A 15067-nucleotide genomic window follows, 5' to 3' on the forward strand; every position below is an offset into this window, starting at 1 on the left:
ACTGGCCTAGGATAATTTTTAAGAGGGGTTTTTAGAGGGGTTTTTAATTACATTTTAATTAGACAATTTAAATATTTCATTTTAATTAATTTTAACTTGTGATTGTTAGTGGTGTTTTTAATTGATTGTCAGCCGCCCTGAGTCCGCAAGGAGAAGGGCGGGATATAAATTCAAATAATAAATAAATAAATAAAATAAAATCTCCACAGTCGGGGATTAGCAAGTATCCTTCTTTGTGGACAGCAAGTTCAACTTCCCAGGGAGAGGCCCCTCTCTTCCAATCTCAACAAGCGGGGAAAGTGACATGCCAAAAATTGGCTGATCAAAAGTCTTGAAGCTTCTTGGCTGTTTGATCCTGCTGTATGATGTTCGCTCTCCGTTTCTTCTTTGATTAAGGCATTGCTGGTGGCCTCACCAACCTTTCCAAGATGCCAGCTTGCAACATCATGCTCCTGGGAGCCCACAGAAAAACTCTCTTGGGCTTTTCCAGCACTTCTGTATTGCCACACACTGGTTACATCTACCATAGTGACATTGTACAATCATTGCCTCCGGTAGGTGTGTGAATCCGAAGCTCCTTTTCTGATTGATGTATTCATGCATCAGGCTCCAGCATTGATTTTTATTCATTCTTTGTAGGATCTGCGGAGGAAAGCTGCACGTTTGGTGTCAGCAAAATGTACCCTAGCAGCTCGAGTAGACAGCTTCCATGAGAGTCCTGAAGGGAAGGTGAGGCATGCAGGTTAAGGGCTTGGCTTTAAGGCAGCCGTCTCCAACCTTTCTGGCTCTGTGGACTGGCAGAGGAAGAGAAGGCAGCTTGTGGGGGGGGGGAGGGGATAGTTTTGTGTGCGCCGCTTTCACAAATGCAGCTTCGCAAGTGCATGCGCACACTTGCCCACCACTTCTGAATGGGTGCATCCTAGCACTGGGCCGCAGACCAGGGGTTGGGGACCCCTGCTCTAGGACACTGGGGTAGTAGCAGGGATAGGAACATAAGTCAGACTTCCTGGGACATCTCTAAGTGAACTTTTAAAAGACTTTGTTTTACTGAAGATATGCAATAAGTCCCTAAGATATGGACCTTCTTCAGAAAGCTATTTAATCCTTCTGGAGCAAGTTGGGTACCAGCAGTAATTATTGTTTTTGTGTTTATAAACATTGTAGAGAATCCATAAAGTCTTAATAAGGAAATGGGTAATTCCCCCAAATGAAAGGGGATTTAGATTGTCAAGACAAGGAAGAAGGGTATCTCTGGCTGCACATCTTCTTGTTGTTCTTCCTAGAGAAGAGCAGAATTGGCTTTGCAGTCCTGATTATCTCTACACCAAAATATCTTAAATATCTTATATTGAGAGGTGCTAGCTGGCTCAAGGTTTGTCAGTCTGGGTTGTTTTTGAACTTGAGTTTCCAGGTTCTAATATAACTTATTACCCTTCCCTATTTTTGTGAGAAGGCAATTTTCAGTTTGGCCTAGGGAATGGATCTACTGTGAGAGGCAGATTAAAAATGAAGTAACTGATTTTTCTGTAGGGAAAGATTACAAAGATACAGCTAGGGCAGGGGTAGGCAACCTTGGCTCTTTTATGACTCGTGGACTTCAACTCCCAGAATTCCTGAGCCAGCATGGCTCAGCTTGGAAACCTCTCCCTTTCCCCTCAGCATGGCTGGCTCAGGAATTCTGGGAGTTGAAGTCCACAAGTCATAAAAAAGCCAAGGTTGCCTACCCCTGAGCTAGGCCAAGAGGACAGGTTGAGAAGGCCAATAGATCAGCTTTAGTCTGTAGGGATGTAATCAGTCTGGTTTTTAGTATGGCTCCCAGAACTCAACCTCTTCAGATAACAGAGGAATCATAAAAAAAACCTGAACCTTGGGTTTGTCATAGGGTGTTGCTCAAGTATATGCATGGAGTCTACGAACAGCAGATACAGCAACCAATTTTCTTCAGTCAAAGCTGGAACTCTCACTTTCCCCACTTTGATGCAATGTTGCTCTCCAGAGCTTTTCACTAATGTGACCTCCAGCTTGAAAAGAGCTCCTTTTGCCTGCTGCAACTTCATGTTTTACTTCTGTTAACAATCCAGGTTGGATATGACCTGAAGGAAGAGCTTGAGAGGAAGTTTGATAAGTGGCAGGAGCCACCTCCAGTGAAGCAAGTGAAGCCACTGCCAGCCCCTCTGGATGGACAGAGGAAGAAACGGGGAGGCCGCAGGTATGGGGATCCAGGCAAAAAGCTTGGGAAGAGCTAAAGGGGAAGGTCAGTTCAAATGCCAGGATGTGAGAAGCAGGTCAATATCTGTCAGGGTTCTTAGTTTTCCAAGAACTGGACACACCACAGCATAACACGTCTGTACACAGTATTTTATTGCAGCACATACCATCCCTAACAATAGACTATCACTCTCTACCCTTGCAGGACTTACAAGATGATGTTGCCATGTAAATATTTCGTTAATACTCTAATACTTAGTTTAAGCCAAAATCTGTGGGTAAATTGACATACAATCTTCCTTCCAAAAGTTCTTACACTGGTTAGGATGAGGCTTCAGTGTGTTTTATTCCTCTTTGAGTTGCTACTGAGCTCTTGCAGGATGTGCTACTCATTGTACAGTAGTGGCCAAAATTGTGGAAACCTTTTGGGAAAAGTGTATTTTTGAGGTTTGATGGCTAATAACACCACTTTCTTTTGGAGTAGTACCATAAAATTATATATCAATGGAAAGATAATGTAATCAAGAATGTAATGCAACATAGTTTGTTCAATTATCTGTACTGTATTCTATGAAAAGTTATAGCCAAATAACCAGAAAAAGGAAGTACAACTTGCTTAGGTTGATATCAGGTAGCTTTCCTTCATCTGATTGTAGCCAATGAGCGTGAGTGTTTAGAGAGCCAATCGGGTGTCATCTTGTTTTGGCAATGAGCCAATCAGATCACAGTAGGATTCAGTTATTGATGTCATGTATTAAAGCTGAGAGGAGGACATTTGTCAGTGTGTTGTGTGATCCCTATCAAGTTGCTTGGGTTTTTTTTGTGTTCTTTCATTTAGTGAGCTTGTAAAATGTAATAAAATTAAAGTAATGGTGCAAAGAGTTGACTGGTTGCCCAGAAAGCGATGTAAAATAGTATTATTAAGTGAACAAGGCTACAGTTATAAAGAAATTAGAAGAAAAATTGGTGGAAACTTAACCAAAGGTGGCATTTCTACTGTACACTTTTCCCAAAAGGTTTCCACAATTTTGGCCACTACTGTAGCTTGTGGTCCTGGCAGTTGACTGATAGTCGTCTTGCCTACTTGCAATACCTGCCAATCTCCAGACATTGCCTCCAACGCCCCATCTGAATGCCATTTGCTTTTCTCCTCACCTCCTGTAGACAGACAGACACAGTTTATTTTGTTCATTGAGCAGGACGGTCATTTTTGTTGTGGTAGAGCTAAGAACTGCTTCCAACTATTTGGAAAGGGGGGAAGGATTAAGTACACAAAATCGGGGACCCATACCCAGGGATTCTGATATTTAGTGCACAACTCATCTGGATTTTAGGTTATAATCTAAAATGATCCTTATTATGGTCGTAGACTAGCATAGGTCATAGCATAAAAAACTTGCAATTTTCAGTTGGATTTTTTTTTTTAAAAAAAGTCTTTTTGCTGGCTTCAGGTATCGTAAGATGAAAGAACGCCTCGGCTTAACAGAAATCCGGAAGCAAGCAAACCGGATGAGCTTTGGAGAGGTATGAGATTCTGCACTGTCACAGAATCTTTCTCTGTGTTGCTTTCAAGTGTCTTCAGTTCTCATTCTTCACATCTGAGGAATGAAGTTCTATATGGAAACTTAAATGTTTTATTTCTTCATATAAGAAATACACGGTTTTGTTACAGTTCTAAGTAACTGCCAGAACTTGGTTGCTTTCCTCTTTATGTGCAAAGCCCAAGCCGTGTTCAGGGCTGCTTTCTGAACATACCGATTTGAATTGAGAACACAAACATTTCTGCCTTCAAAAATGGTTCTCATAAAAAAAGAGGCAAAACTTCATAAATCTTTCAAGCTGACGCTCCAGTATCCATCCTGAGTTTTGTTTCTGATGATTCTAGGTTGGGGAGCATCGCCCCTGAAGCAACAAGTCTACAACTCGGGGGTACTCCTAAACTTAACAAGTGTTGCCGAGTAGGCAGGGGAGAGCGAGGTTAAGGTTAAGGTTAGGGTTAGGGTTAGTTGCACCAGTTTTGTAGCCCTTCCTGGAGCATGATTCCCTGTCGACAACTCCCTATGCCCTTATTATCTCTTAAATCAACTATTGTAGTACAGGTAGTCCTCGTCTTATGACATTTGGGACTGGAACTTCCATTAAGTGATCATTAAGTGAGTCACAGATAAGCGAATCATGTGGTCATTAAGCAAATCTGGCTTCGCCCATTGACTTTATCAGAAGCCTCCTGGAACAATTGCAAATGGCAACCGTGTGATCCTGGGACACTGCAACCATTATAAATACATGCTGGTTGCCAAGCACTTAAATTTTGATCATGTGACCGCAAGGACACTGACAGTCATAAGTGCGATGTCTGGTCATGAGTCATTTTTTTCAGCACCATCTTTAACTTCAAATGGTTGTTAAATGAAAGGTCATAAGTTGACTATGATCTGTATATATTTCAACATATTTTGAAGATTACCCAGAGTATGCCGTTGGCATGAAATGCAGCTGATAGGTGAGATTTACCAGTGCTATATAACAGTACTGTAAGCATGGCATTAACTACCAATAGGTTCTTGAGTACAATTCCAGGTGCTGGTTTTAACCTAAAATGCTGTATATGTTCATGTGTTTGGGTATCTGAAGAGTCATCCGCTTGAGGTAGAACCAACCCATGTGGTCCATTTGGGTACAGCTTCTGTAAAATGAAAGGAGTCCTTTGGTGGTACAGAAATGACATAAATACATTATTTACTTCACTTCCTCTCATGCCTTTCTTAGATTGAAGAAGATGCTTACCAAGAAGACCTTGGGTTCAGTCTTGGCCATTTAGGCAAATCAGGCAGTGGCCGTGTCCGGCAGATCCAAGTCAACGAGGCCACAAAGGCCCGCATCTCAAAAACACTGCAGGTGAGGAAATGGAGAACATTGTAGTGTTCAATTTCTGGTTTTGTCCTTCTAAGGAGCAGGTTTGGCACAATCTCATTACAAATGCTTTGGGCTTTTATAGACCTCCAGAATCGGGTTTAGTGCTTTTGACTGAATGCATGCAACATGCTGCAATTTAATGTTTTATTGCAGGGCTGTCCAACCTTGGCAACTTTAAGATTTGTGGACTTCAATTCCCAGCATTCCCCAGCCAACCGTCTGGAAGTTGAAGTCCACACACAAGTCTTAAAGTTACCAAGGTCAGACACCCTTGCTTTATTGCATGTGAATGCTACCATTGTAGTTTGTAAACTTTAGTTCAGTTATTGCATACAGTCATAGTCACAAGATCAGCTGTGTAATCTTTTATCACTGTGTGATTGTTTTGAGCATGTATGCATTGATTCTTGCTTAGGACTCTTTGGAAGTCTCTCCCTGCCCAAAGCCTTTTGCCCTCCACCTTGATAAAGTGCTTCTTGAAGCATGAAAGCTTTACTGTGCTTAAATTAGCTGCCTGTTCTAACAGCATATCTTACCATTAGGATTTTACTTTGGGGAAGACTGCAAATGTTCCCAAAGGACATCTAGAATACTTGTTCCCTACGATTTCTAGCTACTGATTTCCATACATGATATATACAAGTAGTCCTCGACTTACAATCACAATTGGGCCCCAAATTTCCATTGCTAAGCAAGGCAGTTGTTGAGTTTTGCCCCATTTTACGATCTTTCCTGCTACAGTTATTAAATGAATCACTACAGTTGTTAAGTTAGTAACACAGTTGTTAAGCGAATCTGGCTTTCCCATTGATTCTGCTTGTCAAAAGGTCGCAAAAGCTGATCATGTGACCCCCAGGACACTGCAGCCATCATAAATACATGCCAGTTGCCAAGCATCCAAATTTTAATCACGTGACCATGGGGATGCTGAACGGTCTTAACTGTGAAAAACAGCCATGTCACATTTTTCTGTGCCATTTTAATTTCGAACAGTCACTAAACAAATGGTTACAAGCGGAAGCCTACCTGTATATATTATCCAATACATATTAAAACCCAAATGTCATCTTTTTTTGTCCCAATCAGCGCACACTCCAGAAGCAAAGCATGGTGTATGGGGGAAAGTCAACCATCCGGGACCGTTCCTCTGGGACAGCTTCCAATGTGGCATTCACTCCACTGCAGGTAAGCATTGCTCTTGACTTATATTCCAGTTTCCTGTTACTCATCCATAACAGGAAAGCTAGATCATGCTTGGGAGGAATATGAACCTTCTAAGAATCTTCTGCCTTGTCTTCTTTTTACAAAACAGACCAAACCACTGTAATTTTCTGTCTTCGGTGCTCTCTGAGCTTGGTTGTTTTCTTGCAGATGTTTCATTACCCAAACTAGGTAAAATCATCACTGATTATGTTACTTAGTTTGGGTAATGAAACATCTGCAAGAAAATGAGCAAGCTCAGAGAGCAGCAAGGACCCCCCATTTCAACCCTGAGCTGCAAATCTTCTCCTTTGTTGGTAATCTTCTGTCTCCAAGCTGGGGGAATTAGAGTATATTACAGCCCTTCCTCTCCTCTCGAGCAGCCTCTTCTAACCTGATGCTCTCAGCTGTTCTGCAGTTGCAACTCCTAGAATTCCACAGCTGCACAAATCTTTGTTTTTATTTTGCCCATGCAATCTTTCCCCTATCTATTTGCAGGGTCTGGAGATTGTGAATCCACAGGCAGCTGAGAAGAAGGTCACTGAAGCCAATCAGAAGTACTTCTCCAGCATGGCAGAATTCTTAAAAGTAAAGAGTGAGAAGAGTGGCATCATGTCCACCTCATAGCAAATATGGATGCTGCTGTTTCAACCAGTAGTTGGAACCACATCACATGTGCTGATAGAGAAATCTACACTGGACATGGACCTTATTGAGGTTGAAGCTCAATAGACTATTTGACTTTTACAACTCAGGGTTCTTTCCAGATATCCTAATGACATCAGGTTTTCCCCCCCCTTTCTGTTCTCATATAACCCACCAGAGAGCCTGCTATTGTTTTAACTATTGATGCGGTGGAATGGTCTAATACACGGGCCGGCAACCCGTGGCTCCGGAGCCGCATGCGGCTCTTTGAGCCACCTCCTGCGGCTCCGGAGTCTGCTCCGCCATTTGCAGAGAGAGAGAGACAGAGACAGAGAGGCACTTGCACTTCCCTTCCCTCTCTCTCTCTCATGCCCCCTCGCAGGGCTCCTGATTGGCCCTGCGCCCGGGTGCCCCGCCCCCTGGGAGAAGGGCGGCCAGGAAATCCCTTTCCCAGGCTGGCTCAGTCCGAGGCGCACGTGGCCAGGGAGCCGCGCGGGGAAGCCCCGGGATCCCCCCAGGGAGCATCCCACCGAAACCTCCGCTAGCATGGGAGGCTCCAGCGTTGCCAGTGGACAGAGCTGACCGGTCAGCGGGCCGTTGCAGCGGTTCCGGCTCGAAGACGCCAGTGCCGCAGAAGGCCAGCTCGGCGGCCCAGGGAACGATGCCGTCGCTGGCCGCCGCCCCAGCCGGGACTCCACGCTGCCCAGGCTCGCCCTCTGCCCATGGGATGTAGCCACGGCGCCACTGGGGGGGCTAGTACCACGACAGGCTGTCTCTCGGTGGCAGTGGTGGTGGCGAGCGCTGCTCCGGAGTGCCCGGGTGGCGTAGCAGAGGAAGGCGCGGGGGCGGCAGCAGGCAGGACATGCAGCGTGTCGGGCAAAAGGCTCTCCAGGCTCTTGTTGGCCTACTGGCGGCACAGGACCCACCTGGGCGGCCATGACATGCTGCCACTCTTGTGGCCCTTCAGCCGTGAGACCACGCCGTGGTTGCAGCAGCGTGTGCACTTGGGCGTCGGCTGCAAGGGCGCTCGGGCCGGCTGAGCCACCGGGCCGCCCATGTACAGGTACGGGGAGCCGTAGCCGTTCATGGCGCCCTCTCACCGCAGCCGCTAGATCAGCCTCACTCGCGCCAGGGCCATGCTCGGCCAAACGCGGCGGCGCTTCCCTGGCTCTCTTGGCGCCAAACCAGGCGCTGAACTCGCCCTCAGCTCAAGTGCAAGTTGGCTGACGGCTCCCTCGCCCGCCTTCCCCACCTCTCAGGCCGGTCTGCGGTGCCCTGGGCGCCTTTCAGCGCTTTCTGCTGCCTCCTGACCCCCTCCCCACCCCTTCAGTGCCGGCCGCCTACTCGCCCCCCCTCCCGCCTCTAGAGCGGAGGCCCTGGCCGTCTTTTACGCTGGCCAGCCCGGCATTCACACGACGACATGGGGCGGGGCGGGACGGGGCTGGCGAGAGAGACGCACCTTCCCAGCCCGGTGCAAACGCCTGCAGTCCAGGTGGGCATGGAGGTTGGGAGGGGGAGAGGCCGGCTGGATGGTCTTGCGGGGTCCCACCTGGCTCTGGTACCGCCTGCGCTATGCTAGCCGTCCCCAGTGCTGCCCAGCTGAGCGCCCGCAGGGTCCGGATCAGGCCGGGCGGAGGGGCTCAGACAGGGCATGGGGGGTGCAGAGGAGCTTCCCCCAAGTGCTAGGGCGGAGGAGGGGACCCCAGTCATTCGCCAGGATCCCAGTATGTCTTGCTGGGCATGGACCTTATAGGTTTGTTCACCAGGATCCTGGCTGGAAGAGGGGAGGTCCCGGGCCGGGCTCGCTTTCTGCCTCTCTCTCTCTCTCTGAGCGCGATTGCAAGCTCGCTGCCTGCCCAGGGAGGGGAGAGCTTAATAGGGGCACGGGAGGGCGATCAGCCACCATTCTGGCTGCTGCGCCGGGGCTGCTACTCTCTTCGTGGCAGCGGCATCGCCTTCCATGCTGGTCCCATCGCAAGCTAGGCACGCCCCTGCAGGCTCACGGGAAGGATGGGAAAAGGGGTGGGCAGTGCCGGTGTTTGGGTGGGGGAAGGGAGTGGGGGGAGGAAGAAGGGATCCGTGGGGATATGGAGTGTGGGAGAAAGAGTCGGAATCCAAGATGCTCAAATCTGGGTGGGCTCCCAGCAAACGCGCACCGAAGAAGTGAGGGGAGAAGGAAGAAAGGAAGAGAAACGGTGGGGGGGAAAGCGCCCCGTTTCTTCTTCTTCTGGTGCAAACTCTGTGCTGAAGCCAGAATGGGGGGGGGGGNGAGGAGGAAGAGTGGTGATTGACAAACTGTGCCAGCCAATCTCTTTGGGGGAGGGGGTGCAGGATGGCGAGGAGGGCAGCTTGCCTTGGAGAGGGAGAGGAGAAAGAGAGACAGACCCTTTTGACATCTAAAATGAAGATAACACTGCATATATCCTTTTTTACCTTTAGAGTGTGTGTGTGTGTGTGTGTGTGTGTGTGTGTGTGTGTGTGTGTGTGTAAAAAAGGATATATGCAGTGTTATCTTCATTTTAGATATCAAAAGGGTTTTGCGGCTCCCAGCATTTTGTTTTCGCTGGGAAACGGGTCCAAGTGGCTCTTTGAGTGTTTTGGGTTGCCTACCCCTGGTCTAATAGAACTGAGTTCAGTTTTCAAAATAAGTTAGTTAAGCAGTAAGCTATTTAATGGCATATAAGAGCTGTCCTAAACAAAAGTGTCCTGTCTCCCCCATCATAGATTGTCTTATGTGTCAATTTTAAACTAATTTTGTAAATACAGACTGAGATGCTACCATTCTTTCTCCATTGCTATCTAGGAGCACTGGGTAGCTAATCCTTTCTTCTAGATTCTGCGTTAAAAAGAGATTACTTAGATTTAAAAAAACACTTTGCTTCCTGCAGGTTAGATTACATATTTCTCAGGAATTAATTGTAACAGGACTACATGTAGGAGGTGTGGCATTAGAAAGAATTTCTCTAATAGTGCTTCTGTACTTGGGTGCCTCCCTATTGTGTGGGTTTCGGCTCCCAGGATTCCTCAGCCACGTGGCTATTGTTGAATTCGGGGGATTAAAGTCCACCCATATGGAAGTTTTCAAACTTGGGAAAAACTGCTATAATTAGGAGTGCACCTTCCTTAATTCAAGTACCTCCAGATGGCTATGCTAACTGGGAGTTGTAACCTAAGACCTTTGGACAGCACGGAGTTAGGGTAGGAGTTACTTATATTTAAAGAGGGAGAGGTGACAGTGCGTCATATGTATCTAAACCAAAACTTGTGTTATGTTATATGTAGTAATGTGGTTGAGTGTAACTGGGAATATGTGGATAAATTGCATTCTATTTCTAATACACAAGTGAATCATTAAAAGGACAATTTTTCTAACTTCCAGGTGTCAATGGGAATTTTATTTAGAGTATTAAAATCATAGTTGTTAAAAATTAGTCTCTTTCTCAATCAAGGGCACAGGATCATGCTGGATATGTGTATGTAACAATAAGACAGTGAATCTGAGCTGACATTTCATTACTTTCAGGAAGAACAACTAAAGGGTGGTGAAATAGCTGAAGTTTTCTTGTATATTTTACTTACAATAGTTTGAAAAATGCATCCAGTGTATATTTTGGAAGAACCATTATTAACACCTGTATCTAATCCCATTGTTTTGTGGAGTAAGAATAGGGGAGAATTCTTGCTCTCTTTGTTTGCTGTCTTGTGGCTTGGACATTATTCTCCTAAGCATAGCCCTTACTTCCTATACCTTTGGGATAGGACTTTACCTTCTAGTAAACTGAGCGCAGATTAGATGCCATCAATAGTTGTCATCAACTCTTAAGAGACCACATAGATTTTTTTCCCAGTGAAATTTAGCATAGACAAAACATGTCACCATGCATTTGGTTGTAAAATACTGTAGTTATGCCTACCTCCATAATGATGGTGTTGCACGAAATTGACATAACAATTCTGTTCATTCCTGGCATACAGTATATATGTATTTGGTTATGTTTTTATGGGAATGGGCGCGTATCCCTGTTCTGTGGTGAAATTTCCCTTCAGAGAATAGAAGGGGTCAAGTTATTCACCAAAGCACCAGAGGGCAGGACAAGAAACAATGGTTGGAAACTGATCAAAGAGAGCAGCAACCTAGAATTAAGGAGAAACTTCCTGACAGTGAGGACAATTAACCAGTGGAACAGCTTGTCTTCAGAAATCGTGGGTGCTCCATCACTGGAGGTTTTTAAGAAGAGGCTGGACAGTCACTTGTCTGAGATGGTATAGGTCCTCCTGCTTGAACAGGGGGCTGGACTAGAAGACCTCCAAGGTCCCTTCCAGCTCTACTTCTATTTTATTCTATTCCTATTTCTAACCTATTCCTATCCTATTCTAATATTCTAGTAGCCAACGTTGTGAGACCAGAGATTTAATCTGGCATTTTCCATTGCTTCACAAAGAATCAAAAGTGGCTAAACCATTTTTGCAGGCTTAATCATGCTAGCAGTATTCAGGAGGTGAAACTCTTTAGTCTTGTTTTGTTTTGTAGCAATATAATCTGTTGTGCAACCCTGTGACCCGAAACCATTATGACCAAATAAGTTCTGAAAACAACCATCAGTACCTCCAGGAAATGCAAAATGCTTCCTTCCAATGGGCAAAGACAAGGAATCCAAACCTTTAGGGAAAGAGTTAAATTTGTAAAAAAAAAATATGAAAAGAATATTGCTAACAGACTGACCAATTTGAGAATTCTTTAAATATTTAAAATAAAAACCCAGAAACCAGCCACAGATTTACCTAGGGACCTAACAAGTCTTTAAGGCAGATGTAAGAGGACAGGCTCATGTGTGCTTACTAACAGCGAGGTTTGCTTGTTATTCTGTAAACGCAGCCCTGCAGCTTATACAACAATATGATTCAACAAAGCAAGGGATATATCACTAGTGAAGTTGGTCTCTCTCTTTGATATGCCTGTTTTATTTGGATGCTGAGATTCTGCACATATCTCAATAGCAGCAAAGTACCTTCATTTTATCAGCTCGTGAACGCTGCTGTGCCTGCCTAAATCTGTGACAAGCCTTTGTGATAGCTGGATAGGAAATGCTGAAATAAATCATTAAACCGAAGCCCGAATAGAATCTCTACCTTGGAAAAGGATCGTTCTTTCTTCCCTGATTGGATATTGTGTGTTTAATTGACAGGTTGCCTCTTAAGAGTTTCCTGCAGATTGTCCCGCCCCGACCCCTTTTACCTTAATGTAACCAGCTTCAAAACGTGCATGCCAATACAAAAGGGGAAGGTTCTACGGGGCAGCACAGCCGTCCAATGAGGAGACAACATGTGCAGGCTCGCTTGTTTACAGTCAATGGGGAGACACAGCCTCAAAATCTTTCGCGCTACCTCATTTTTATTAGTTTCAGCCAAATATCAGGACCAAGGAATAAATGACAAGACTGCCATCCAATAGCCTTTCTTACTCTTGCCAGTATTCGTGTACAGGAAGCGATAGTCAATCATATAAGAGTGAGATTTGAGGGACAGTTTTGTTACCCATTAGGAGGCAGGCTTTGACGTAAACTCCGCCCTCTCGGCTTGTTTTTCGCGGAGTAGTAGGCGTAACGTAACTACTCTATCTGCGCCTCTTCAACCAATGGTAGCCCAAGAGTGCTTTGAAGGACACCACCTCTTGACAAATAGATCCCGTGCATTACTATTAATGACAGCTGCGGCTGCGCCGCGTCGTCCCACCCTCCCCGTTCCCCCTTCCGTCCAGTTTCTTATTATCCAATCGGAATGGTAAGAGCTTGAGGAGCGGGAGGATTAGCCAATGCAGATCAGGGGAGGGCGGATCGAGAGAAAGTAGAGGGGGGAGGCTGCCGCCATCTTGGATGCCGCGGAGCCCGAGAGACGGGGGCGAGAGAAAGAGAGAGAGAAAAAGAGGGAGAGTGAGAGAGACCCGAAGACGCCGGAGCTGCCGGTGAGACAGCGGGAGGGGCGGGGCCTAACCGAGGGGCGGGGCTTGCAGGTGCCTACGGAGCTCCGTAGGGGGCGGGGCCAAAGTGTTTGTTGGGGGCTCCATAGGGGGCGGACGATGTTCAGGGCAATGCTGGTCCTATAAGTGTTGGGGAGGGGATGTCTCTGGCGTGGAAAGGGAGCTCCTTCGGGGGCCTCGAGTTTCATGGGGCGACGATCGATGGGGCCCTGGAGAGGGGTTGGCAGGGCTGGGGTTCTAAAGGTGAGCCCCTCACCTTTAAGCGTTGGGGCCCCTTAGGCCCCCATGGGCAAGGCAGAGCTGGTGTGGCAGCCTATGGTGGAAAAGCGTGGGGTGGGATGCGGTGGAGTGTGGGTTGCTCCAAGTGGGATGTTTAATCTTTTCTACTGGTGATGCTGAAGGTGCCCATGGAGGACCTGGAGTCTGTGCAAGAGGGAGCAGCGAAATCACTAAAAGTTGCAACCTTTGTAAGGAGGCCAAGACACTCTGTCTGGAAAGAGGATGCTTTCTGAATAATCCCTAACCCATTTCAGTCTTGCATGGAGAAAGAAATCTGTAGGAAGGTTCTCCCCAGAGAGTAGTCTTCCGTGATTGGGGTTAGGCCCATTAGTCTGTCAGGGCAAAGATCCCTCCAACTACAAAAAACTCAGGGAGGTAAGAATATGTGTAAGTGGAGTTTCTCTTACATACTTGGCTTATTTGTTTACTCCTCCCAGTGCATTCTGCCGTGGTTAAGATTTTAGTGGGCTTTGCCTACATGCTTTACAAAGTCAAGAGCTAGAAATCTTTCTACAGTTCTTAAGATGCAGAATTCTGCACTCTGCCTGATTTCTGCATATAAATAATAGTACTGTAGCCTTTGGATATCGCCTTGCCAGAAATGATTGTGCTGGTTGAAGGTTGATGAAGTTTGAACACAACTGGAAGATTCCAAACTTCTGGAGACCAAAATCGTAAATAGAATTTGCCTCTAATGTAGAAAATACTTTATGTTCCTAGTCTCTTTATCATCCTTACAAAATTTATTTCAGAAGAATAAATGGGGGAAAGTCTCAACAGTGTAGTTACTTAAAAATTAAAGCTATGTTGCAAGATTTTTTTTTATAACTGTGAGCTGTTTAGTTGATTTTAATCTAAGAAATTCTCTCCCCCTTTGATAGCTCATTAATATTGAACATAATATCAACAGGGTGGTGCTATACAGACTCAATGCTAGATTTGCTGAATCCTAGTTTCAAATGCACAGTACATTCTGTCAGCAAACAAACACACATTCTTTTCATGTATTTATTTCAAATTCTGCCTACCAGCTAATATCTACCCACAAAGTAGCTTAGGGCAAAATTGTTAAAAACAAACCATGTTCTGTGTTTAAAGAGAAGTAATAATCACTGTCAGTGTAGGAATTGTCTGGACCTCTTGGGTTTCTGTAACTTGGATGCTGCTGTTGTATAGAAAGACTTTTTCATACTATCACCAGCCAGATTTCTGATGAAAATTCATAACTAAAGGGCTCTTCGGGGATCTGAATGGGTAGATAGGTTCATAATGCCCCAGCATCAATCCCCACATCATCAAGTTAAAGCAGGAGTCTTCAGTCTAAATCTTGTCTGATACTTTTGCTTATAACTCTCATCATTCTTGACTGTTGCCTATCCTAACCATGTTTGGTAGTTTTGGTACAACGGTCTGGAGGGATTTGAATTAGGGAAGGTTGAGTAAAAGGATCTCTACATGGGAGATTCAGAAGGACCACCAGTTGAGGCTAGAGATAACCAATGCCATCTTGAAAAGACAGGCAGGCCAATATAGTAGTCTCATTTCATATAAGGTAGATTAACTACAGTGTGTTTGATAGTAGCAGACAGGAAGCAAACTGTTCAATATACTGAGTTGCCTGTGAGGATACACAGAGCCTCAGCTGTGGTGGGATTTGAATTCCCAGGTTGACTGGACCATTTGCTATAACTTAATGGTGGCTTGTATTTTTACCCAGAAAGTTGGGCTACACTGCAAAATACAGTCAATAAAAATCTTATATGATTTGATTTCCTTGAGGTGGAAAGCATACTTCCAGATGGTTACGCTATCAAATCATAAGATCCCAATGATATCATTTGA

General features: G+C 45.5%; 1 protein-coding gene across 1 annotated transcript; it reads left to right on the plus strand.

Annotated features, from left to right (window-relative positions):
• Nucleotides 1-396: 396 nt before the first annotated feature.
• Nucleotides 397-6951, plus strand: LOC107294428 (U4/U6 small nuclear ribonucleoprotein Prp31-like; the record flags this gene model as incomplete). Its single annotated transcript, XM_015823660.1, has 7 exons — nucleotides 397-554; nucleotides 640-729; nucleotides 2082-2209; nucleotides 3660-3732; nucleotides 4978-5106; nucleotides 6211-6309; nucleotides 6823-6951. Coding segments are annotated over 7 exons (806 nt in total), but the record flags the coding sequence as incomplete, so codon positions are not given.
• Between the last annotated feature and the right edge of the window lie 8116 nt (nucleotides 6952-15067).

Source organism: Protobothrops mucrosquamatus, unplaced genomic scaffold (assembly GCF_001527695.2).
Source record: "Protobothrops mucrosquamatus isolate PMUCROS unplaced genomic scaffold, P.Mucros_1.0 scaffold1941, whole genome shotgun sequence".
Lineage (NCBI taxonomy): Eukaryota > Metazoa > Chordata > Lepidosauria > Squamata > Viperidae > Protobothrops > Protobothrops mucrosquamatus.